The sequence below is a fragment of the Crocuta crocuta genome, unplaced genomic scaffold, assembly GCF_008692635.1.
Source record: "Crocuta crocuta isolate KB4526 unplaced genomic scaffold, BGI_CrCroc_1.0 scaffold121, whole genome shotgun sequence".
NCBI classification, from domain to species: Eukaryota; Metazoa; Chordata; class Mammalia; order Carnivora; family Hyaenidae; genus Crocuta; species Crocuta crocuta.
In genome coordinates, this window is record NW_027528608.1 from 2,984,827 (window position 1) to 3,012,532 (window position 27,706).

Genomic DNA, 27,706 nt, shown 5'->3' on the forward strand with positions numbered 1-27,706 from the left:
TAATAGTATTAGTAGCTAAATGAAAACCTGACAGACTATGCCTGAAAATGCCATTATTTGACGCTATAAGTGTGCATCTCTCTATATATGGTTTTTAATATGGAACGTGTGTCTAATTTGCTAAGCAGCAGACTTGTTTATAATCATTCTTCAGACAGTATGTCCATTTGCAAAGACTTGTAGCTCTCTGGAAGGTGTTTGGCCTTGCCTCAGTGTGTCTGTTTTTATTTCAAACACTTTTTTAAAAATGTTTTATTTATTTCTGAGAGAGAGAGAGAGAGACAGCATGAGCAGGGGAGGGTCGGAGACAGAGGGAGACACAGAATCTGAAGATAGGCTCCAGGCTCTGAGCTAGCTGTCAGCACAGAGCCCAACGTGAGGCTCAAACCCACGAACCGTGAGATCATTAACCTGAGCCGAAGTCGGATGCTTAACCAACCGAGCCACCGAGGCTCCCCTATTTTAAACACTTTTAAAACTAGGATCCCTAGTTTCCCCAGAGTACAATGAAGGCCATAAACCATTATTAATAATAGCTCCATGCCAGAAAATACATATGAGAGTGATAGGTGGTATTTGGCGTGTATCATTTATGATTTGCACTAGGAAGCATTTAGGAGAACATGATGAACACAGGATGCTAGTTCATCTGATAGGAGAAAGCTTTGCCTTTATAGTTTGGGTATCTTTATTTTTAAATTTAATGACATACCATGCCAAATTCATGTGCTCCAGGCAAGAATAAAATTAGAGTTAGACTCTTCATTCTCATTCATTGAGAGCAATTTATTGAGCAGATAATTATGTTCCAGGAGCGATGCTAGGCTCTTAGACTATAGTCATGATAGAAAGGATATGAACAAGGAAACTCAAGCATACAATTAGGATAAGTTTAGGAAGGAGATTAATGATTGGTTCCGAGTCTATAGAGGAGAGGTTCACATCTACCTGAGTAGATTAATCTCATAACTTCAAGATTTACCTTGATAGTTTATGGTGTCCTGGGGTTTATGTTTTCTTATGTTCTTTTTTTTCTTTTGTTAATGTTTGTTTATTTTCGAGAGAGACAGAGTGAGTGGGGGAGGGGCAGAGAGAGAGAGGGAGACACAGAATCCCAAGCAGGCTCCAGGCTCTGAGCTGTCAGCACAGAGCCCCATGCGGGGCTTGAGCTCACAAACCATGAGATCATGACCTGAGCCGAAATTGGACGTTCAACTGACTGAGCCACCCAGGCTCCCCTTTTAGTTCTTAAAATATTCACAGACTGCTAGGATTGGCTGTAATTGTCCTAAAATCTTCCTGCCAGTGGGCAGGACACTATGAGAACCCTTTTCCTCTTAGAACAGGGAAGTCTCAGTGTGTTATTTTCTAGGTTTGTATACACTACACTTTGTCACTGAGTTTGGCCTGAGTGTTTATGTCTTAGAAGAAATGTCATACATCCCCCTTCCCTGTAAATATAACCAGCTTTTTCTCATAGGTCTTATTTTCCAACTGTCAAATCTTGTGACTCTTTTTTTACATATTTTAAATCCACATAGGATTTGCAGTCTACAGAGCACTGTGAGTTAACACGCTCTATTCCACTATGCTTCTAGGCCTGTACTCCTGGTCACACACTGCTTAAGCTACGCTAGTGAGCATAGACTTCTTGAGGTCTCATTTGATCTAAGTTATCACAGTCGTTTTTCTGGCTTATTACATGTATGCTTCATTCAGTTTTTGCTGCCTAGTGCACTTACTGGTCAGAGTCTGGGCTTATTTTCTCAGAATCCATACCCTACACATTTCTGATTACCTACTTTTTGTTAAGAAACATACTCACCAGGAGCAATGGTGAACTTAGCTAGAGTGCCTTGTTGCATAACTTGTAGCCTTTGCACAAGGGCAGAACAGGTGTGTTGTGTGTTTGAATGTGCCTGCTTTGTAGTAGATTTCCTGCAATATTTGTAACTGTTCTTTGCTCAGGCCTTTTATGTTGCTCTTCCAGTCCTTCACGGAACCTATTGTGTGATCTGGGCACTACATTTTCATGTATAAGGGCCCTGGTTCCAGGGACAGATAGTCCTGGGATCGAATCTGAGCTCTCTGACTTACGGCGTTTGTTACCTTGAGCAAATGATTTCACTCTGCTATATTTGGTCTTGTCCTTTCTAAAAGGAGGCTAATTAAGGCACCTTCTTTACAAGACAGATGTGAGGACTAAACTAGCATATGTGATGTGCTGCCACAAACTAAGCACCCAGTAAATGGTGGCTATCTAATACTCATCGGGCCTGGCTTCTGTCCTCGTCCCCTCCCACTGATTCATTGTCTAACGCCACCCCTAACCCCCCAAGAATGCTGCTGACCTCTCATTTTGAAAAACAAAGCATAATCCTGTTCCTGGGTAGACAGGCATAGCTTACTTATTTTACAGAAGAGATGCTATGCCCAGGTAAGAGTGCCGTCACAGCTCAGGTCCCCATGCTGTGTTGCCTGCCTTGGACGCAACCCAGTACCCTGGGTAGCACTTCTGCTTTACAGTCTCAGGCCTGGGCCACGAACCCCCTCTGCCCAACGGGGTGACCTTGGGGATGTTACTCCAGGCTAAGCCTCCTTTCTCTTACGAAACTGGGGAGAATACTGCCTAGCTGGTACAGCTTTGTGAGGATTGAATGAGGTCATGTGTCTTAAGCACCCAGCATATTTCCTGGGGCATTAAAGGGGCTGGTTTTCTCCTGCTGTTCATGCAGTTGTACGGTCATCTCAGAAACTCTGTCCTTATTACAGGAGGAGAGCTCTTTTCCATTCTCGTGTGAGGACAGGGAAAGATGGAAAAAGCATCATCCCAGCCCAGTCCTGCCAAATATAGCAAACTTTGTTTTCCAGTGCTTTATTAAGGAACATTCTGTGTAAACCACATACCAATTATAGTTATACCTGATGTTTAGGACATTGGCGCCACAGTAACTAAAAGTTCCTTTCAGGATTTTCAAATATTAGATCGTCCTCGGGGCCCTGGGTGGCTCAGTCGGTTAAGCGTCCGACTTCAGCTCAGGTCATGATCTCACGGTTTGTGGGTTCAAGCCCTGCGTCAGGCTCTGTGCTGACAGCTAGCTCAGAGCCTGGAGCCTGTTTTGGATTCTGTATCTCCCTCTCTCTCTGACCCTTACCTGCTCACGCGGTCTCTCTCTCTCAAAAATTAATAAAACATTAAAAAAAAAACGATTGTCCTCAGTTTCATGTAATATTGCAGTTCTAGAAATCCTCCTGGTTTACACCCCCCAGTATCACTTGTGTGACTGACTGGTTGGAAATGGAAGACAGGATGACAAAAAATTTTCCTCACGTTACCAAGTTTCCTTCTAACTATATGACACTGAATCATTTCCCCTCAGAAACACAGTCGTGTTGGTACTTCTGTTCTGAAATTCCCACCATGCCATGGTGCAACAGCCTGACAGAGAAGGAAACGGGCTTTGGCGTAAAGCACTTGGTACACAACCTGGCATGTATTAGGTGCTCAGGAAATGTTCACTGATAGTTATCTGTATATGTCAGTTTGTCTTATCTAGGAAGTAGCTCTGGTTCTGTAAGTTTATTGTACTTTGAAAATAAACATATAATGGTGGTGTTACTATACTTTTTTTCCTTAAGTAGAAAAGCTACCCACATAGGTATGTTGAATTTTTTAAGAGTCCTTTTATAATACCTAGGCCAAGGGGCGCCTGGGTGGCTCAGTCAGTTAAGCGTCCGACCTCAGCTCAGGTCATGATCTCTCGGTTCTTGGGTTCAAGCCCCACGTCGGGCTCTGTGCTGACAGCTAGCTCAGAGCCTGGAGCCTGCTTCAGATTCTGTGTTTCCCTCTCTCTCTGACCTCCCCTGCTCACTCTGTCTCTCTCTCTCTCAGAAATAAAACATTAAAAAAAATAAATTAAAAAAATACCTAGGCCAAAAATGCCCAATATTTCCCTAAATGTTTCAAATATATACTTTTAGGGGCACCTGGGTGATTCATCGGTTAGGTGTCCAACTTTCCTTCAGGTCACGATCTCGTGGTTCGTGGGTTCGAGCCCTGCGTCGGGCTCTGCACTGATAGCTCAGAGCCTGGAGCCTGCTTTGGATTCTGTGTCTCCCTCTCTGCCCCTCCTCTGCTCATGCTCTGTCTTTCTCTCTCTCAAAAATAAATAAAAACCGTTTAAGAAATTTTTTTAGTGTACTTTCAGAATTAGTTCATTATCAGGAGCTACACAGGTTCAAACATAGCATTTGATTAACAAGTCTCTTAAGTTTTTCTCTCTCTTTAAAATTTTTAATACTTTATAATTTAAAGTAATATATGTCCTGAAAACTGCATAAATTATGAGTGTGCAGCTTGGTGAATGGGTCACACTCACTCCTCCTTGTAACTACTCAGACCACGACTGAGCCATTGCCAGCCCCTGGGAGCTCCATCTTCCAGGGCCTCCAGGCACTAGCTCCCTTTCCCCTCCGCCCCCGACCATCTTGACTTCTAACATCATAAATTAGTTTTACCTTTTTCTTACTTAACAGAAATTAACTCATGCAGTACATAGTCTTAATTTTTTTAATTTATTTATTTATGTAAGCTGTATGCACAGCATGGGCTGGAACTCACAACCCTGAGATTCAGTCACATGTTCTTCCAGCTGAGCCAGCCCGGTGCCCCGGTGCATAGTCTTTTAAATTAGGCTTTTTTTACTCATCATCATTGTGTATAATTTAATGCAGTCCTTTTCACTGCCATGTAGTATTTCATTGTGAGACTGGCAATTTATTCACTCACTGCACTATTGATAGGTGTTAGGATTATTGCCAGATTTTCTCCCTGTTTTGAATAATGCCTTTTGAACATTCTTTTATATGTTTTTGGTGTGTATATGAAATGAGTCCATTTTCATTGGGTTTATACCTAGGAGTGGAATATCTGGGTAATAGGGCACACATATATATTCACCTCTGGTACATAATTCTCAGCAGTTACCCAAAATGGTTATACCAATTTATGGTGACTGTACCAGCTCATACTCGCACCAACACTTCGTATTGTCAGTCTTTGATTTTGATTGTTCTGGTAGGTATGTCTCTATGTTGTTGTGGTTCTGATTTGCATCTCCCTGACGATTTATGAGGTTGAGTGTCTTTTTACTGGTCTGTGTACTATTATTGGCCATTTCCTTATCGGGTTGTCTGCCTTTTTCTTACTGATTTGCAACAGTCTGTGTCCTGAATGTAAGTTCTTTGTCTATTATATATATTGCATGTATCTTCTTTTTTTTTAATTTTATTTTTTTACTGTTTTATTTATTTCTGAGAGAGAAAGAGAGCGTGAGCAGGGGAGGGTCAGAGAGAGAGGGAGATACAGAATCTGAAACAGGCTCCAGGCTCTGAGCTAGCTGTCATCACAGAGCCCGATGCGGGGCTCGAACCCACGAACTGTGAGATCATGACCTGAGCCAAAGTCGGACGCTTAACCGACTGAGCCACCCAGGCGCCCCGTATTGTACGTATCTTCTAAACTATGGTTTGTCTTTCTTCTCTCTCAGTGATGTTTTTGACAAACAAATTTTAACATTTAATATAGTCGAATTAATGAATCTTTTTCTTGTTATTAAGGCTTCTGTGTCTTTATACTCTGAAACTGATGTTGATGTCTTTGAAATAGCCTTGTAAGGTACATGATTAGAAGTAAAAATGTATGCTTATAAGGTAAGGATTCTGATTTTAGGGATACACATCAGCTGGGTCAAAAATATTGTGTGCTTGTGTATTAATGAGCTTAATTTTCTAACATGGCACAAAAATGAAAAGAAATTTTTTTTTTAATCCGGAAGAGTTTTAAGCAATGGGAATGATATTTTGGAATGATGGGTTGTCACTCAGTGTGGCCAGTCATTAAATAAAGCCTAGTCTTTGTTTAACATAAAAATATTAGAAATAATAATAACCATTAGCATTTTTCAGACATTTTTCATGGGCCACACAGCGTGCTAAGCACTCAGTTTGTTTCAGCTCACTTGATCCTTACAAAAGCCCAGTACTCAGGAATATCACTATGCCAACTTCATAGATGTGGGAAGAGAGACTGGGTGGATGAAACTGCTTTCCCCACGTCTCCCGAGTGGTAGAGCCAGGGTTTGAACCCGTGCTTCTACAGGCTGTGTGTCTGGTGTGCCAGACAGAACTCTGTGAGGCCTATTGCCACTGCATGTCACACCACTCGCAGTTTAGTGGTATGGTTCAGTACAGCGGACGTTCTGTTAAGCTCAGGCTTTCTGTGGATCAGGAGCTGAGGAAGACCACAGTGGGGATGGCTTGTCTGCTCCAGAAGGTCAGGGCCTTCGCAGGGAAGGCCTGAAGGCTGAAGGCTCCCTCCCCAGTCATGGTTGATGCTGCCTGTCTCTCTCAATCTGGAGGCATGTTGAATTTCAGTTATTTTTCTTGGCTTGGGGGAAAACTCAAGTCTTTGAAAACCTTGAATTTATTATAAGGAAACAGGTTAGCAGATAGTTTAATTTGGAGGAAAACAGTATGTTTTGTTTTGAAGGGGTGAACCAGAGGAGTTTGTTTTTCACAGTGGCCCAAAGACTTCTTGGGTTCTTCACAAAATCTGAACTTTCAGGCTATTTTTCCAGACCTTAGTTACTTATTCTTTTGAATAAATAACAAACCCTACTGCAGAATTTTTATTTAAATCTTTTTATGCATATTCAAAGCCTTCTCAGGTCACTTCAGATCTTAGAGAACATCCAGGTTCTGCTTTCTTCTACCTAATCCCGCAAGGCCATCGTTCCTAATTGAATCAGACCTGGAGTAAGGTCCCAGGCCAGGGGAATAGGGTGTTTGAGCCACGTTCCTATTTTTCTGGGGTTCTGGGACGAAAGTAACTGACCCATGAGCAGTAGGAGAAAGCCTATAGAAAAATTCAGTCTTAGGTTTTTTTAAAGCCAGATGTGAAAAGCATTGGGTTTTCTTGTTTTTTGTTTGTTGGTTTGTTCGTTTATTTGTTTGAGAAGCGTTGGGTTTTCTGATGTGTGTTTTTTCTACACCATCAAGCAGTTAACTCAGTTCTCAACAGACACTGACTGGGGGTCCTGCGAATTTAATCCTGTTCTAACACTACCTGGAGATAGCCTCGGATCCCAGGGGTTCAGGGCTTGGTTCCACAAGACTGTCCCCACTTCCAGGCTGCCACCTGTGCTCCAAACCAACTGACCGTAGCGCAGAGGTTTGCCAGACCAGCTCACAAAACTCGGGAAACTAGTGTACTTATATTCACCAGTTTATGATGAAGGACATGATGAGGAGCAGCCAGATGAGAGGTCCATAGGGTAGGGTCCTGGAGGGACAGAACTTCCACGCCCTCTCTGGGGCACCACTCTCTCAGCCCCTTCACATGGTCACCAACCCGGAAGCTCTCTGAACATCCTTTGGGTTTTTATGGAGGCTTCATTACGTAGTCATGATTGATTACATCTCCAGCCCCTCGCCTCCCCTGGAGAGTGAGACTGAAAGTTCCTGCCCTCTGATCCTATAATGGGTTCCTCTAGCAACCAGCCCCGATCCTTAGGTTACCCAGAGGGGTTCAGAAGGTCACCTCAAAACATTGTTTGCTCTCCTCACTTAGGGAAATTCCAAGGGTTTTTGGAGCTCTGTGCCAGGAATGGAGACAAAAACCAAAACATATTTCTTGTTAGAAATCATAATATCACAGGTTTCTCCATTGGCTTTCTTTTGGTTGCCAAAATAGTTTTCTTGCATTAGGAAGAAATCTCATTTTTCATAGAGATATGGATGGGACTTTATTGGTTGACAGAAGAATAGTGTTCCTTCTGGCATTCCAAAGCTTTCGCCCAGCCGTAGGTAGAGTCTACACCAGGAAACCCGCAGCTGACCTGTTAGGACGCTCACTGGTGTCCTCGGGTCACATGTGTACTTTGCCTTGATGGATCTGAATAATTGAAGTACCAAATGGGATTGTCATCGGAGCATCTGGCAGTTTCATTAAAAAAGCAAAACACTCGCACCTGGATGGCTCAGTCGATTGAGTGTCCAACTTTGGCTCAGGTTCATGGGTTCAAGCCCCACGTCAGGCTCTGTGCTGATAGCTCAGAGCCTGGAGCCTGCTTCAGATTCTGTGTCTCCCTCTCTCTCTCTGCCCCTTCCCTGCTTGCATTCACTCTCATTCTCTCTCAAAAATAAAACATTAAAAAAATTTTTTAGAAAGGAAAGCAAAATTGTGACAGGCAATGCTCTGTAAATGTGCTGCTGCTATTCTTATGTCACTAGGGTTTGTTTCTGTTTGCTTTTGGGTTTTTACTCTCTTTTTTTTTTCCCCCCCAGTGTATGGGGGTATTTGGAAATAGGGATGTTGATGGTCTGCTGGTAACATGGTTAGAAACGATCTGGTAGACATGGCCCTCTCTTTCAAAACATTTTTTATGCTTTTTCTAGGTACTACATTACATGTATTTTGGTCAGGTTGGTGTAGGGTTACCTGTTCGTTTTCTGACTCATGGCATCTATACTATGAAGATTAATAAAGGGAGGCCTCATTCGAATGCAATTGGAGGTTCAGCAAGGGGAGCCCGCGCCCTACCACTCATTGTCAGCTGCACACCCCAGCAGGAAGAGGAGGCCCTTGCAGGTGGATACTGCTTTACTATCCCAGCAGGAGGAAAGAAAGCTCACCTCCTTCCCATCACCCCCAGGCCTCCAGCAGCCCAGCCAGTGAGAGATGGTCATAACTCAGCCAATGAAAAGCCACTGTGCTTCCAGCTCCCACTTTATCCCAGTGGGTTTTCTGTTTATAACAGCCCTCCTGACCGTTCTGCTTTCCGCTGTAAAAGAGCAGTCCTATCCTTTGTTCGGAACACTTGCCAGTGGTTTTCCCAAACTTCTTGTTCCAGATTGCAATTCTGTGTTATTCCCTAATAAACCCATCCTTTTATAATAAAATACCTAACAGCATTATTTTTTTAAGTTAACAATACCTTCATGAAAGAAGATAGGCAGTAAGTAAACAACAATTTCAAAAAATAAGTGCATAGTAAAGTGAATGAAACAAGATGATGGTACAATAATAGTTCACTCATTTTTAAACTAAAAGAATTTGGTTTGCTCCATGGAATTGTATAGGGAGAGTGCAGAGGGCATGAAAAGAGAATAATGCTTTAGCTAAAGGAAACTCACTCTGAGAAAGGAAGTAGAAATACATATAAGCCACCTTTACATAACTTTGAAGTTGAGATTCCCCTATAGTATCTCTTGTCCTCTAATCAGTTGAAAATCATTTTAATAAGTGCTTAACCTTGTCACTTTTTCCCCACTTAGATCTTTTAAGGAATAATTTCCATTGCGTGTGTCCCCTCAGAATAACCTTTCTACCAAGCTAAGTTTGGTGCTCCTAAAATTGGGGCTCAGTCATTCCCTACACTGCTCTTGCTTTCTTTATCTTCCTCTCTTAGAAAAGATTTTAAGGAGCTCTTCATATTAAAAGATATTGAGTAACCAAGTCAGCAGAATTTATAGAAGTAAGTTCTTGTCCAAAAGGATAGGAGAGAGCAATTTGAAAAGGCTAGATAGAGCAGGAAAGTAAAAAGGCTTCATCTATATGCATTGATTGCATAGGGAACTAATGAAAGTGATACACTATAGGTGAGCTTCCAGATCACTCTGTTAGGAAAGAGCATTTCTGGGGCATCTGGGTGGCTCAGTTGGTTAAGTGTCCGACTGCAGCCCAGGTCATGATCTCTTGGTTCGTGAGTTCAAACCCCACTTCAGGCTCTGTGCTGACACCCTGGAGCCTGCTTTGGATTCTATGTCTTCCTCTCTCTCTCTCTCAAAAATAAATAAACATTTAAAAAAAAGGGAAAGCATTTCTGATAGTGAATAATTGTAAGTTTTAGCTATTCTCAAACACTTCAAAGTAGTCTTGTCGTCTGCAAACTATTCTAAAAATAATTTCAGCATTTATTTCTGGAATACGTGATTCACTACTTACATAAATATCCATTATTAATTTAAATGTACTTACTTTATCATTCCTCATTTCTACCTGGAGTAGTAAATGCTGACACTTCAAAGCCTCAAAAACGGCTGTATCCCACAGTTCAGGAATATTCTTAACTCTGGGAGAGGAAGAGGAGGCAATAAAGGAGGGCACACAGGGAGTTTCAAAGATCTGTTGGACGCTTAACCGACAGCCACCCAGGCACCCCACAAAGACATTTTTTCAATTGTATGTACAAATTAAACCACATTCTATGAGAGGTGATAGTAAGGAAATGAAGTTAAGTGTGTGGATTTTGTAGGTAGTTCATTTTTGTTGTTGTTGTTTTAATTGGGTAGCACATAATGAACTTCAGAATCAGCTTATCTAGTTTTCTCTAAAAATAATTCTTGGGCGCGTGGGTGGCTTAGTTGGTTAAGTGTCTGACTCTTAATTTCAGCTCAGGTCATGATGTCACAGTTTGTGAGATCAAGTCCTACATTGGACTCTGCCCTGACAGCGTGGAGCCTGCTTGGAATTTTCTCTCTCTCTCTCTCTCTCTCTCTCTCTCTCTCTCCCTCTCTCCCCCTCCCTCTCTCCCCCTCTCCCTCCCTCTCTGTCTCTCTCTATTTCTGCCTACACCTCCCCCACTTATATGTCTGTGCTCTGAAATAAACTTTAAAAATAATTTCTTACTTGTGTTGGGATCATGTTAAGCTTCTGTACTAATTTAGAAAGAATTAGTAACTTTATACAAATAAGGTATGGACTTTATTCATTTGTTCAGGTCATCTCTTGTGTTCCTCAGTAGCATCTAAAGTTTTGTCCCTGTATATTGTATACATTTCCTGCTTCATATGTGTGTAAATCCAAGCACACATTTGTGTATATATAAATACACAGGTAGTCAGTCACAGTTATCCTGCGAGCCTTAATTTTTTTTCTTAATGCATTTAAAAACTCTCTTACTGTTATATATGCATAGGGAAATGAAAAATCCTATAAAATATAGTAATATAATTCAGCACACTAACTTAATGCTTAAAAACATTAAGAATGTTTTTCTTAAACATTTTATGTTTTATTTCTTTGTAGGAAACCTACCAAGAATAGTGTGCTCAGTGCTTGCTTCTTACAGTATTATAGGTGAGCGTGTTTTCAGTGCCTTGGCCATTGGTCGTACCCCTTTCTGGGTGTGGATCAGCTTTCACCATTTTATCCTGTGCTCTTTCAATTCAGTTTGATTACAGAGCATTTCTGTAATGATATTTTTCACAGGCATAACTTCCTCCAGGAACCCACTTTCTTCATGCGTGTTCCCAAGTTTACCTTCATATAGATCCTCTGGGAGTGGCGGCCGTGTCAGCATTCCTGTGGTCAGCAATTTGTTCAGGAAATGCATTTACATTTGAGCCTAATTTCACTTACAGGGTTACCACTTTTTGGTTTCTCCTGTATTTCCATTTTGTTGACCAGTTCCTTTTTTTGGAGTATACATTTTTGTAAAATGTCACTTGGGACATTTTATCACTGGGAGATTAGGAGGCACCACAGCTACATGCTTTGCTGTCTGTGAGTGACCAGTCACTAACCGACTGAAAGAAAGGACATGATTAGTCGCTGATCCCGAAGCACGTCTGTTTGCTAAGCTACCAGTGAAGTCTGTACTCTACAATTACACAGTGAATATATTTTGATAACTGAAACTCGAACAGTTGTTAGGGGGGAGTGGTGACATTTAACTAAACCATAGTAACCAGAATCCGTGCATGGTAGCACCATACAGAGCAAGGACTGCCCACCCCCCTCTCCCCCACACACACACCCTGGTTGTTCGGCATATGCTATATTTCATTTTTTCTGTTGCTGCTATAACTTGGGTCTTTTCCTTCCTTTCCTAGTTTTCAATTCAATATTGTTTTTATATAGGAAAGCTGTTGATCTATACAGAACGTTCACTTTATGCCCTTACTGAATTTCTTTTTTTTTCTCTTACTGAACTTATTACTTTTAACAGTTTTTAATTCGTATTATTTGCAAATAACTTTCTCAACCTTTCCTATATGATATTTACCCCGCTTCTTTCTCTTACCTAACTGTACTGGCTAGTGTTTCTACCACACACTAAATAAGAGTGGGGATAGTGAAAGTCCTTATCTTGTTCTTGGGCTGAATGATACGCTTCTAGTGTTTTCTCATGAAGCTTTAGACTAGTTTTGAGGTTGAGATAGATATATTTTATCATGAAGAAGTTATTCACCTACCCGATTGTGTGGAGAAATGTTATTAAGCATGTATATTGGATTTAGGTGTTGTCAGCCTGGTGTAAGTGCCTCCTAAAACATGGTGGTAGGGAACACACAGCTGTCCCTCTGAAGTATATTTGCAAAAAAGGAAAAGTGGGGAAAAAAACTGACCCTGAATCTAATGAAACCTTTACCTCAGTAGTTCTCACCCAGGGAGAAGGCAGTTCTTCCTCGTCTCCCCACAAAGGGCATCTGGCAATGTCTAGAGACGTTACTGTTTGTCACAGTGGGGAGAGAAGGTGCTAGCTACTAAGACTTAGTGGGTAAAGGCCAGTGATGCTGGTAAACATCCTACCAGCTGCCAGAACAGCTCCCACAGTGAAGAATTACCTAGCCCAAGGTGTCAGGAGTGCTAAGATTGAGAACCCTTCCCTGGTCCCACTGCCAGATTACAGGAATTGGGAAGGCTACAGAAATACATACCACAACACCAGAAAGTGATCGTGCAGCACATGATGTGAAAAACCCTACAAAGCAGATGACCTGGTTTCTTTAGCACCTAAACGCATGCAGGTGATGGGGAAGAGAAAGAACTGTTACAGATTAAAAGATCCCTAAGATATATACCAACCAAATGTAATATATACATCTTGTTTTGATCCTCATTCAAACAAAACATTTCTGCAGAAATTAGGGAAATTTAACTGGAGGATACATGAAACAAGACTGGCAAAATGTCAGTAATAATTGAAGCTGGGTGATGGAGTTTCATTATAATTTCCTACTTTGGTCTTTGCTTAAAGATTTCCATAGTAGGAGCGCCTGGGTGCACAGTCATTTAAGCATCCAAGTCTTGATCAGGTCTTGACTCAGGTCATGACCTCGCATTTCATGAGTTCAAGCTTCAGATCAGGCTCTGTGCTGATGGCCTGGAGCCTGCTTTGGATTCTGTCTCCCTTTCTCTCTACCCCTCCCCCTCCTGTGCAAACACATTCTCTCTCTCTCTAAAAAAAAGGGGGAGGGGCGGATTTCCATAGTAAAAAGTTTTGTTTAAAATGGATATTGAATTTTAGATTAAGTTTTGGCAATAGTAGTGAAAATATGACTTCTCTGATCCTTTCAAATGGTGAATTATCATGATAAATTTCCTAATACTGAAATCTCTGTATTCCTAGAATAAGCCGCTCTTTGTCATGGTATATTATTCTTTAATATACTGTAGGACTGTCTTTGCCAGCATTTTATTCAGGATAATCTGCATTGATATCCGTAACTGAGATTTGGTGTGTAGTTTTCTTTTTCTTTTGCCCTTGCCAAGTTTCAGTATCACTGTGATCCTAACTTCATAAAAAGACTTTGAATGACTTTTTAAAAAACTCCCTGGAACTTGAAGATACAAGCTAATTTAATACAAAGAAACTGGCTATTTTCTATTGACTTTAAATATGGGACCAGTAGTCCTTTGAAAAGAACATTGATAACTTGTTTCTTTTCCTAATTTCTACTCTAAGTGTCTTCTTAAAGAATGAAAATATACTGGTGCAAATATTAAAGCCAATGGGCAGTATTCTCAATGACTTTTTGTATCAAAAGCTTTAAGTGCCAAAAATTCTTATTATATAAGATGACTGTCAACCTTTTAATAGTCTTTATTTTTTAGAGCAGTTTAGTTTCACTGCAGTGTTGAACAGAAGTACAAGGACTGCCCATATGCTCCCTGTCCCACTCATTTATAGCCTCTTCCATTATTAGCATTCTTCACCAGAGTGGCATATTCATTATAGTTGAGGAACCTGTCTTGATGAATCATCATCACCCAAAGTCCATAGTTTACATTAGGGTTCACTCTTGGTACTGTATGTTCTGTGGGTTTGGACAAATTTATAATGGCACGTATCCACCAATATAGTAATATAGGATCATGAAGAGTAGTTTCACAGCCCTAAAAATCCCTTGTCCTCCATCTGTTCATTCCTCCAATACACACATCCACTCCTGGTGGTCACTCCTGGTGACCTCTGATCTTTACTGATTCCATAGTCGTGTATTGTTATTCTTCAACTTTGTTTTTCTCCTTCAGTATTGTGTTGGCTATTACAGATCTTTTGCCTATCCATATAAACTTGAGAGGCAAAAACAGCAAAATAACTTGCTGGGATTTTTAATGGGATCACATTGAATATATAGATCAAGTTAGGAAGAACTGACATCTTGACAATATTGTCTTCTTAATATAAAATATCTCCATTTATTTAGTTCTTTAATTTCTGTCATCAGAGTTTTGTAGTTTTTTCTCATATGGATTTTATGCATATTTTGTTAATTTTAAAACTAAGTATTTTATTTGGAGAGTGCTGATGTAAATGGGATTGTGATTTTAATTTCAAATACCACCTGTTCATTTCAGGAATTATAGAAAAGTGATTGACTTTTATTTATATTAACCTTGTATCCTGCAATCTTTCTTTAATTGTTTATTAGTTCCAGGGGTCAGTTCTTTTGGATTTTCTATAGAGACAATAATGTTGTCTGCAAGGACAGTTTTATTTTTTTCTTTCCCAATATGTGTATTTTTTATTTCTTTTTCTTACTACATTAGCTAGGACTTCAAGTACAGTGTTGAAAAGGAGTGGTGAGAGGGAATGGATATTCAGCTCTTATTCCTAAACTTAGTAGAAAGCTTCCAGTTTCTCATCATATATGATGTTAGCTGTATGTTTACTGTAGATATTCTTTATTCATTTGAAGAACTTCCTAGGTTGGTGACAGTTTTTAACATGAATAAGTATTGGGTTTTGTCAAATGCTTTTTCAGCATCTATTGATATGATCATAAGATTTTTCTTTACTTGTTAGTAAAGTAAATTACATTGAATTTCAGATGCTGAATCAGGTTGGCATGCCTGGGATAAATCTCACTTGGTTGTGGTATAGAATTTTTCTTACACATTGTTGAATTCAGTTTGCTAATACTTTGTTGAAGATTTTTGCATCTGTGTTCATGAGAGATATTGGGCTATTGTTTTGTTTGTTTTTTCTTGTAATATCTTTGTCTGGTTTGGGTATTAAGAGTAATGCCAGCCTCATAGAATGAGATAGGAAGTATTTGCTCTGCTCTGTCTTCTGAAAGAAATTGTAAACAATTGGTATAATTCCAGGGCACCTGGGTGGCTCAGTCAATTGGGTGTATGACTTTGGCTCAGGTCATGATCTCACGGTTCATGCATTCAAGCCCGGTGTCTGGCTCTGTGCTGACAGCTCAGAGCCTGGAACCTGCTTCAGAATCTGTGTTTCCATTTCTCTCTCTGCCCTTCTCCCTCTCATGCTCTCTCAAAAATAAACAAACATTTTAAAAATGTTGAAAAAAATAATTGGTATAATTTCTTCCTAAATGTTTGATAGAATTCACCAGTGATCCCATCTGTACGTGGTGCTTTCTGTTTTGGAAGAGTTATTATTAATTATTGATTTAATTTCTTTTTTTCCCCTTTAATTTTATTTATTTATTTACTTATTTTTAAGTAGGCTCCATGCCCAAAGAAGGGCTTGAGCTCATGACTCTGAGATTAAAAGTCACATGCTCTACTAACTGACCCACCCAAGTACTCCAAATTATTGATTTAATTTTTTAATAGATACAGAACCTCTTCAGATTGTTTGCTCTTGTGTGAGTTTTGACAGATTGTGTCCTTCAGGAATTGGTCTGTTTTACCTAGGTTATCAAGTTTATGAGCATAGCCCTGTTCATATTATTCCTTGATTACCCTTCTAATGTCTATGAGATCTATAGTGATGTTAGTGGTGTCCTCTCTTCTTGTTAAGTAGCCTGATTACTTACTGGCTTATTGATCTTATTGATCTTTTCAAAGAATTAGCTTTTGGTTTTCTTGATATTCTCTATTGATTTCTTGATTTCCTGATTTCAGTTTCATTGATTTTTCCTCTGATTTTATTATTTCATTTTTCCTACTTATTTGGGTTTCATATGCTCTTTTCTAGTTTCCTAAGGTGAAAACTTAGTGACTGATTTTAGATACTACTCCTTTTCTAATGTATGCATTCAATTTTGAAATTTTCCTCCAAGTACTGCTTTTGCTGCATTCCATACATTTTGGTGGGTTGTTTTTTTCATTAGTTCAAAATACAGTAAAATTTTTCTTTATTTCTCCTTTGAGCCACGTGTTATTTATAAGTGTTTGTTTAATCTCCAAGTGCTTTGAGATTTTCCACTATCTTTGTTATTCTACCTTAATTCCATTGTTGTTTCCGAACACACATTGCATGGTTTTTCTTCTCTTAAATTTATCTTCTTTTTTTTTTTAAGTTTATTTACTTCTGTTAAATTTTCTCAACTGTGTTATAGCTCAAAATGGTATTTCTTCGTCAACACTCCATGTGTATTCTGCTGTTTTTGGGTGAAGTAGTCTGCAGTTGTCAGTTATATCCAGCTAATTGATGGTGGTGTTGAGTTCAGTTATGTCTGCTGGATCTGTTAATGATAGAGAGGTGTTATGTCTCCCACTACAATAGTGGATTCATCTGTTTCTCCTTGCAGTTCTGTTAAGTTTATTTATGCCTTATATAGTTTTATCTTTTGTTGTTTGGCACATTTATGTTAAGGATCACCTGTCTTGGAGAATTGACCCATTTATCATTATGTAATAGCTCTTTTTCCTTAATACTCAAGTCTATCTAATCTAAAATTAATTTGCCACTCTTGCTTTCTTTTGATTAGTATTAGTGTGGTATATGTATCTCCATCCATCTACTTTCCATCTCTCTATATATATTTAAAATGGGTTTCTTATAGACAGCATATAGTTACTTCTTGTTTTAATCCACTTCAGCAACTTTTACTTGGTGTTGTGGGACTACTGACATTCAGATTTTATTATTGAATTGATACTATTGTGATCAAATAGTATTTGATAGTATTTTCTATTTGTTTCCCTCATTCTTTGTTCCTGTTTTTCTCTGCTCTTTTTCTGCCTTTTGTGGTTTTAATTGAGCATATTATATGATTTCCTTTCTTTCCTTTCTTACCACTTATTTTCTTGGTGGTTTCCCTAGAGTTTGGAACGTTCATTTACAACTAGTTAAGATCCACGTTCAAATAACATACCAGCTTCATAGGTAGCACAAGTACCTTATATTAAAATAATCCTAATTCTTCTCCCATCCTTTGTATCATTTCTGCCATGAATTTCATTTAAACACAAGTGTGTGTGTGTATCAGATACATTGTTGCTGTTATTTTAAACAAACTTGTATTTCTTAGATCAGTTAAGAATAAGAAGAAAGGTTTTTTTTAGTCTTCTCATGCCTTCTCTAATGCTCTTTCTTAATGTATATCCAGGTTTCTGACCTATATCATTTTTCTTTCTGAAGTACTTCTTTTAACATTTTTTGTACAACAGGTCCCCTGGCAATAAATTGTTTCAGTTTTTTTGTTTGTCTGAAAAAGTCTTTATTTCTGCTTTACTTTGGAAGAATAGTTTTGTTGGCTACAGAATTCTAGGTTGGTTGTTTTTCCCCTCAAATTTGGAATATTTTACTCTGCTCTCTTGCTTGCCTGGTTTTCTGAGAAGTCAGATGCGATTCTTCTCTTTGCTCCTTTATCTAAAGTATTTTCCCCCTCTGGCTTCTTTCAGGATTTTTTTCTTTTTCTTTTCTTTTTTTATAGTTCAAAAATGGTATGTCTTGGCATAGTTTTTCTGCCATTTATTCTGCTTTGTGTTCTCTGGGCTTTGGGAGACCCATGGTTTGGTATCTGACATTAATTTGGGGAAATTCTCAGCTATTATTGTTTCAAACATTTCTTCTATTCCTTTTCTTCTTCCTATTACACATATGTTATGCCTTTTTGGTTGTAAATTTTTTATTCCAGTCTTTTTTCTCCTTGCTTTCCAATTTTGGAGATTTCTATTGAGATATTGTCAAGCTCAGAAATTCTTTCCTCAGTCAAGTCCAGTCTACTAATAAGACCATTAAAGGTACTCTTCATTTCTATTACATATTTTTTTATCTCTAGGATTTTTTTTTTTTGGCTCTTTGTTAGACTTTCCATCTCTGCTTTCATTACCCATCTGTTATTGCACAGTGTATTTTATTCATTAACGCTCTTTGCATATTAATCTTAGTTGTTTTATATCACCAGTTTGATAATTCCAGTATCCTACCATATGTGAGTCTTATTCTGATGCTTGCTGTCTCTCTTTAAAGTTTGGTTTTTACCTTGTAATACATCTTGTAACTTTTTCTTGATAGCCAGGCATGATGTACTAGGTAAAAGGCACTGCTGTGAAGAGCACTTTAGTAATGGGTGATCTGTGAGGGGAGGGCAGGCATTCTATAGTCCCGTGATTAAGAGGTCTCAGTGTTTTAGTGAGTCTGTGCCTCTATCCTGAACTTGACATGTGCTACTCAGGCCCCCGCCCCTTTGGTGAGACATGATAGCTGGAATGAGCTGGAACTGGATGTTTCCTTTTCTTCACATCAATGGGGTGCCAATAAACTCCAGCAGGTTAGGTTCTGGTTAAATGTTTGTCCTAGGGGTAGACCTTGTTAAAGACAGAATGCTGTGGCATATTTCAGAGTGGTTCTTTTATCCCTCTACCTGAATTTTTCTCCAACATTCACTAAGAATTTGGTAGAACTCTAGGAGATGAACTCAGAAAAGTGTGGAGGGTCTTGTATGATTGCATCCCTTCACATTTTTTATTTATTTATTTATTTATTTTAATTTTAGAGCCAGAGGAGAGGAGTGGGGTGGGAGGGGGAGAGAGAGAGAGAGAATGAGAATCTTAAGCAGGCTCCATGCTCAACGTAGAGCCCAACACAGGGCTCTGTGTCACGACCCTGGGATCATGACCTGAGCCAAGATCAAGAGTTAGATGCCCAGTGAACTGAGCCACCCAGGTGCCCCTCCTTTCACATTTTGTTTCTCATAATTGTCTATACTTAGCTGCCAGCAGGTCATCAGTTACTGTTCAGGTTGCCCTATTCTGGCTCTAGTTCCTTTGGGAGTAAAAGGTCTTTACGGTTTGGGGTGCAGGTGTGTCCTGTAACCTCAGTTTTCTTATGGATCTAAGACGAGTCGTTGACTTTTCAGTTTGTTCAGCATAAGTTAGGATTGAGTGGCAATTTCCAATCTTCTTACATGCTGACCCAGAAACCAGAAGTTCCTGAGTATCATATTTAGAATTATATTTTTTGCATAAAATGATAGGGAATTGTGGATTGAATGTCACTAATTCCTTCCAGGAATAGAATTGTGGACAGCCATAAAGTATTTTATCATTGGGTAATATTAACAAAATAGTCAACTTGCATGATCACAATTTTATATAAATATTTGTATTTTAAGCCTGGGAAAGGGGCACCTGGGTGGCTCAGTCAGTTAAGTGTCTACTCCCAATTTCAGCTCAGGTCATGATCTCACAGTTCGTGAGATTCAAACCTGTGTCGGACTCTATGCTGATAGCATGGAGCATGCTTGAGATTCCCTCCCTTTCTCTCTGCCTCTTTCTTGCACATGTGTGATATCTCTCTTTCTCTCTCTCTCTCAATAAATAAATAAATAAATGTTAAAAAAAAAAAAAAGCCTGGGAAATACACATCAAAATGATAATATTAGTTACATCTAGTGGTTAGGTCATAAGTGATTTTTGTTTTCTTTGTATTTCTAATTTCCTACAGTGAATTTTTGAAGTCAGGAAACTAAGTTATTTATAGAAATAAAGCAGTTCATTCAACATCCAAATCTTGGTTTCTAATACCAGTAAAAGGAACAAGAGAAATGGCTTAGAGAAGTGATCGATCTCTAGGTAAATGAGGGAACCTGGAGCATCCTGTAGTGCCAGAAAACAGGGGAAGCGCTCGACAAACAAAACGATGGGACTAAGTCAATGGGACGTGGAACCTGGAAGAACCCTCAGTGACCTCAGGGATAAAATAAGTAATGTAGTATTAAATTATATCCCACAGTATAAAATACGTATCCAGGAGGCCATACTGACATTAATGATTGGATAATAAATGGATGAGAATAGAGTAAGTTCCCGTGCAGAATTCCAGGTGATTTATATAGATACTCTGCTGTCAGTAGGTAGTAACCTTCTTCCAAAGTATGTACAGTGTGGGAAGAGGGGATGAGAAAGTATAACTTCCCTGTGGAGAAACTTGATCCCAAGGTCACCGTCAATAGTGTGAGGTCATGTCGGGACGGTACTCTGTGGTGAGGATGGAAGATGGCACTTACACGTCTGTGGTCTTCCTACCAAGAGCCCATTACCCTAGTCTAAACATGAGAAACACCCCTGACATACCCAAATTGAGAGACATTCTACAAAGTACCTGGCCAGTATTCTTCAAATCTGTCAAGCCATTAAAAACGCACAAAGTCAGAGAGACTGGTAAAGTCTAGAAGATCCTAAGGATATATGATGACTGCATGTGACATGGTATCCTGGATAGGCTCCTAGAATGGATAAAAGACCAAAGTAAGGAAATCTGAATAAATAATAACGTTTCAACTTTGTCTCCTTATTTGTGATAGATATACCTTAGCAATAAAAGATTTTAGTAACAGGAGAAACTCAACTTTTTTATAAAACTCTAAAACTATCCTGAAGTTAGTTTGCTTTTAAAAAAAAAATTATTTAACTGAATAATTTACTTTTACTTTGAAAAGTTTTGAGTAACATTGGAGATGTTCCATGGGATACATTGTAATTTCTGACGTTTACTTTCTGACCCATTTTTCTCAGAAGTATGACATTCTCATTGCATAAGACTGACTTTCCATTCAGAGGACCTTTGATGTGCAGCATTGTGTGGTTCATTCTGGGTACAGAGTTTTCCTGTGAGGTTTCAGGGCAGATACTGAATCTGTAGTAATCTGAAAAGTCAAGAGTTTATATTTCTCATTTCCTTAATATAAATATAAAGGTGTTCATATTATAAATTACCACATAGCTGTTGGACGTATATAAAGGCATTGTCCTTGGTGAAAGTACTGGGAGGGAAGGAACGAATGGGCATCCCTTGGGCTTGACCGTTTCACTCCTGCTTGCTCAGCGTAGACCTGGGTGCCAGGCCACTGTGGTGCAGGGCAGGCTGTGCTTTCAGGGGAGCAGCCCAGAAATGCTGGAGCCAGGGACTGAGCCGTCAGCACATTCATCACACAGTGTGACTAATACAGTCACGTATGGATGCTGAGCTCAGTGGCACAGAAGTGGGAGTGATCACTAAGTGCTGGCCCTTTTCTAGATGTTCATGAAACAGATTATTGAGATGGGTCCAAAAATATATAAATGGGCAAAATAAAATGAATTAAGATTAGTTTTCTGTGTGTGGCCAGTAATAAAATTATTATGCAAGCTCTAAAGTCTTTTTTTTTTTAATGATTTTTAAACGTTTATTCATTTATTATTTCTGGGAGCAAGAGAGAGAGAGAGAGAGAGAGTACTTGCACTAATGAGGGAGGGGCAGAGAGAGAGAGGGAGACAGAAGCTGAAGCAGGCTCCAGGCTCCGAGCTGTCAGCACAGAGCCCAACACGGGGCTTGGACTCACAAACCGTGAGATCTTGACCTGAGCCGAAGTCAGATGCTCAACCCACTGAGCCACCCAGGCGCCCCCAAGCTATAAAGTCTTAAAGAGAATTTAAAAAGAAGAGTTAAAGAGTTCAAAGTTAAGACTTAAAGAGTCTTAAAGAGAAGTATTTAAAAATACTTCAAACATTTTTACCACATTTTGAAGAAATAAAACAGGGACAGCTAGAACTTGTCCTGCCCTTCCTTCCTGTTGTGCTGATGCTAACATATATCATTTCTTACCATTAAAAAAAAAAAAACTTTAGTGTGTATGTGTGTGTATATGCATGTATGTACATATTAATAAACAATATGTACTGGTTTGGTGTTTTAACAATTTATTTAAATGATATAGCAAAAAAAATATTTTTTTTAACTTTTTCTTCTCACTGACCCGTATTGACATCGGTTCACGGTAATAAGTACACATCCAGTTCTTTTATTTTAAGCACAGTATAAAGTTCCATTATATGAAAGTAAACCATTCTATTTACATCGTCCTGTGGGAAATCCATGGTTGTGAGTTGCATCCTTTCTCTTGTCTTTTTTTTTTTTTTTTTTTAATGCTCATGGCCCCAGTGATGATTCTCATATGTGTCCTTGTGAACAGCTAGCTGCCTTGAACTAAAATCCAGGGTCACAATTGTGTGCCTCTTCAGCTTTAGCAGATGCTCCCAGATTCCTCTCCTGAATTCGTACTACACACATTTAGTCTGCATTTCCCCTTCCTCACGTCGGCACGAAAATGGCATTGTCAGACTACTCGTCTTTTCCAGGCTTATGGCTGTGATGCATTTTTTTTGCTTATTAGTGAAAACCGTACAGCTTCTTTATGTTTCAATATATGGAATTTCTTCTACGAATTGCACATTTATTCCCTTAAAGTGGCTTGGTGTTTGTTGAGGTAAAAGGCTCTTCCGTGGCCTCGGACCTGACGTCTCGGGACTTTTATTAAAAGATAATACTGCTGAGGGGCGCTTCAGGGGCTCAGTCGGTTAAGCATCCAACTTCGGCTCAGGGCATGATCTCACAGTTCGTGGGTTCGAGCCCCGCATCGGGCTCTGTGCTGACAGCTCGGAGCCTGGAGCCTGCTTCGGATTCTGTGTCTCCCTCTCTCTGACTTTCCCATGTTCATACTCTGTCTCTGTCTTTCAGTAATCAATAAACATTAAAAAAATTTTTAAAAATAGATAATGCTGCTGAACCCACCATAAAGTGTAAGATGGGTTAGAGGAAGAATTTAATCCTTGCCGTATTTAGTTGTCTTATTTACTCTCTTTTATTGTGCTTTTTATTTTCTTTGTGCTTCATTATTAGTGACCATGTCTCTTACAGTGAAGAGTTCAGATAAGTTACCTGTTTTGTTAGGCTTCTACTTAAGTCTTTACAGGGCACCTGGCTGGCTCATTCATTAGAGCTTATGACTCTTGCTCTCAGAGTTATAAGTTTGAGCCCCGAGTTAGGTGTAGAGATTACTTAAAAATAAAATCTTGAAAAACATTTGCTGTTTTCTAAAAAGATAAATATAACTTTATCATACAGTCCAGCAGTTGTGCTCCTAGGTATTCACCCAAAAGATGAAAACTCCTAACCGTACAAAAACCTGCACATATATGTTTATAGCAACTTTATTCATAATTGCCAAAATGTGGAAGCAGCCAAGATATCCTTCAGTAGGTGAATGGATAAACAAATTGTGATACATTCTGACAATGGAGCATTATTTGGCAATAAGAAAAGAGCTATCAAGCCATGAAAAGAGATGAAGGGACTTCAAATGTGAAAAGAGATGAAGGGACTTAAAATGAGATAAACCAGTGTAGAAAGGTATGATACGGTATGATTCCAACTATGGGACATTCTGGAAGAGGCAAAGAATCAGTGGTTGCCAGGGATTCAGGAGTTGGAAGGGGTGAACACGTAGAGCACAAGGGATATTTCCAGCAGGGAAGTTACTCTCTATGATTTGTCGTGGTGGATACATGACATTACGCATTTGTCAGAACACAGAGAGCTATGCAACACAAACGGTGAGCCCTAGTGTAAACTGTAGACTTGTTACTGATGGATGATGTTTCTGAACTGGCTCACCATTTGTATCAAATACTGCACACTGATGCAGGACATTACTAAGAGGGGGAACTGGGTGCTGGAGAAAGAGGGGATAAACCTAAAAATGTGCCAAAAGCGTCTACTTGAAAAAAGAGTCTATTCTTTTTTTTTTTTTTTTACTTTTTTTTAAATGTTTCATTCAGTTCAGATTTTACTGAGGGTAGCCAATTATGTGAAAAAAATGTTATTTTGAATAGAAACGTTTAAAAATTTTTTAATTATCCGCTTTATTTATGAAATGTAAATGGTTGATGCTTTCCAGGACTACTACTTCCATTTTCTGTGGATCTGTTAATAAGCAGAGTTCTTACTGAAATTATTTAATTCCTTTTTGCTTTCTTAAGAAATAAAGCAGTATAGAAAGTATTGATTTTGTGTATTTTTCTTTCTGTGTGTGGTTAAATAATTTAGAGCAAAGATTTTTGTATGTTAGTATATTAGAAATCTTTCTAAATACTGTAATAGCCACGTAAACTGGAATGTTTGTCATGATTCTAATAATTTTTTATAATATAAAGTCCTTAATTTTATCGATTCTAGGATATCTGTTCTAAGACATGTTAGCCTCTGAAATCAATATGTCACTTGCAATCAGATAACATCTTAGATTTAGTAAAATACAATGTCTCATGAGGCTTCAGGGGAAGGAATTTCATAATCGTTACAGAACCATTATAATTATTTAAATGATGCTGGGGGATCATTCTGACTCTCATGCGTGTCTTTCAGATGCTCTCTGTGTGGGTACGTATGCAGCCATCCGCCTTCTTTGAAGTCTCACATGTGGAAGCATGCGAGTGACCAGAATTATAACTATGAACAAGTAAACAAAGCCATCAATGATGCCATTTCACAGAGCAGCAGGTATTCGGTCCTATCCCCTTCCTTTCTGTTGTATGTAAACCAAAGTGAGGGTTAAGGGGCGCCTGGGTGGCTCAGTCAGTTAAGTGTCCGACTTCAGCTCAGGTCATGATCTCACGGTTCGTGGGTTCGAGCCCCACGGCGGGCTCTGTGCTGACAGCTAGCTCAGAGCCTGGAGCCTATCTTCGGATTCTGTGTCTCCCTCTCTCTCTGACCCTCCCCTGCTCACGCTGTCTCTCTCTCTCTCTCTCAGAAATAAATAAAACATTAACAAATATATATATTTGGAAAAAAAAAGTGAGGGTTAAATCTGCTGGGCTTACATTATAACCAGCTCAAGGCTTGGCGTGTTCTGTTTTTTCTTTAAGAGTTCTAGGGAAGTCCCCTGGAAAGATGCTCTCAAGCAGCAGTGAGGAAAGAGCTGATCCTGTCACTGGAAGTTCGGAAAACTTGGTGTCAGCCTCAGAGCTGATTTCCCAGGCCCCTGGCGAAGTTGTTGGTTCCAACGACAATGAGAAACTGAGCCCTACCAGTAATACCTCATGCAGTTTAGAAAAAAACTCCAGCCAGGCCCCTCCTGGCATGGAGTATTGCGTTTTACTCTTCTGTTGTTGTATTTGCGGTTTTGAATCTACCAGCAAGGAGAATCTCTTGGATCATATGAAAGAGCATGAGGGTGAGATTGTAAACATCATCCTAAGTAAGGACCACAACACAACCCTAAACACAAATTAGACTGAGTACTTAAAGAGGAACACGGGAGAAGAGAAATCTTTTAAACCAGTTTCGCCTTTGCGCTATCAAATAACTTACTAGACACAGAAGAAATAGTTGGTGTGGAGGGTTTTTTTGTTCCTTGTTTTGAGGAAAAGACAAGGTGTGACTTTGGAACCAAATTTGCAGTATAATAAAAAGAATTCCAAATGGATAAGCAGGAATGCTAATCGTGAGTGAGGGGAAGTAGGTTGAGGAGGAAGCAAAGATGTAACCCTGTGTTGGCCCTGTGCCCTCTTCTCACCCTGTGACCTCTTCTTAGTGGTGGGTGTATTTATTCTTCAGAGCTTAGTATAGTGTAGAAATGCAAGCAGAAGAGTTAAGAAAGAGCTTTTCCAGAACTGTTCTAAAACTTCCTGTTATAAAAGTGTCCCAGTGTTAAGCAGAGCTTAGTTCTCTTCATTCCGAACTTGGACATGCCAGCTGTGGAGGGCTGGGCCTCTCATCAGGGGCAGGGGGCTGCTCTCTGAGGGCTTTTCACTGTGACCAGCAGAGTCAGCACAGAAAAGGTCACCAGAGGGCTGTGAAGTGATCGACCCAACTCTTCCCAAATCGATAGGAGTTAATCATATACTCAATCTAGGATATATTTCTCCCTAAAAAAGAAAGAGACCTCTGAATCCAAATCTAGATTGTAAATAGGCATTTAAGAAGTAAATTATTGTCTTAAATTTACAGTGAATGTCTTTTGGGCAAAGGAGAAAATAGGTGAATTCCCACCAGCCTCAAACCAAATCACAAAGTTTGTGAAAATGGGGACCCATGTAGTGCAGCACACTTTCAGAGTGTTTGACAGAACACCGCAGTTTCCTCCATACTTAACACAGGCTGATCCTCTCTTCTAAATTAAACCAAGCGTGTCATCTCAAAGGTCTATGCAAGCAGCCAAGTGTGAAGATTCGCATTTGATCATCAGACCTTGAAATCCTTGGAACTCTTAAATAAAAATCATTTGGGGGACGAGGGGTGAAATTCAAAGGCCCCTTAAAATGAGTACTGCTATTGAGATTTTACTGCCTGGAGTTTATTAATCTAGTTATACTTAGCATAAGAGGTATAATCAAATGTGGCTAAACTATAGTAAAAATTCAGGTTGTTTATAAAACTTTTAACTTGGCGCAAGTCTACAGGGTTTCTCCTATCTAGGCTATTCCTTTTGGTTAGTGTGCAATAGGACATATGGACAGGCAACTACAAGTGCTTTTGCATTAAAACTCGCCATCAAATACATGTAATCTTCTCATTAATTACACATTCTGTATTATAATATATTTCAAAGTGAAGAGAACAGGGTGGTTTTGGTTTTGCTTCTGTAGTACTGATCATTTATTTTTGCGTCGTTTTGTTGAAGTAAATTCTGCGCACAAGTCAGAAGGCCGGTGCACCTAGCAGTGCACCATCTTCATGGTGCTCTTTCTGAACTTGATCTCTAACATGTTCTAGAGCTGAGGCTGTGACTCTGATAAACTTAGAAGACAATGATTGCTCTGTAGACACATTTTAGGAAAGAATTACCTTCCCCGAGTCCAGGTATGGACTGAATAAATTAATATTTTTAAGATAGCATCAGGAACTGTTAAGTGGGGCCAGGCCAGCTTGAAACATTGTTCAGTTTTTTTGTTTTTTTTTTACATCTTATTTTGATGATGATATTTAAACAAACAGAATCGATTGTAATTGCCAGCTGTTTGATTTAGGTAGCTTTATTTATAAGAGTTAATCCATTTCTGATAGGTGGTTTTTAAAAACATAAAATGAATTTATATATACTAATTATATATTACCCAAGTTCACTGCATGTAGATTTATGTTCATTTTCTCCTGTTTTCAGAATTAAAACTCAGTTCTATCTCATATCATGTTTAAGTGGATATTTTAAATGGTTCCATTCTTAACTGCTCATTCTGAAAATTAAAACCCTTCTTAGCAGAATTTTGTTTTATAAAGGTTTCTTGGTTTTAATTTTATGTAATCATTTGGAAATACTAATAACCAAAAAAATCCCAAAAACATTGATAGTTTTTAAATTAACCTTCAGTTCCCTAAACCATTTCCATTGATTGTTACTTAAATTCTCCATTTGGAATCATGAATTTAAAATTTCCCTAGCTCATGGGAAAAATTCA

At 39.1% G+C, this 27,706-nt stretch overlaps 1 protein-coding gene across 3 annotated transcripts in view; it reads left to right on the forward strand.

The window, feature by feature from the left end:
* Window positions 1-27,434, forward strand: part of ZNF507 (zinc finger protein 507) — a 42,312-nt gene extending 14,878 nt beyond the window's left edge. Inside the window, exons 6-8 of one of the 3 annotated variants that reach the window (XM_077754629.1) lie at window positions 11,090-11,140; window positions 24,675-24,809; window positions 25,175-27,434. In XM_077754629.1, the coding sequence (XP_077610755.1) occupies window positions 11,090-11,140; window positions 24,675-24,809; window positions 25,175-25,541 (553 nt within the window). In that variant the 3' untranslated portion in view covers window positions 25,542-27,434. Of the gene's footprint in view, window positions 1-8,457; window positions 8,890-11,089; window positions 11,141-24,674; window positions 24,810-25,174 lie in introns of those variants that run through there. The other 2 variants (XM_077754630.1, XM_077754631.1) reach the window with 2 other exon arrangements.
* Window positions 27,435-27,706: the final 272 nt, after the last annotated feature.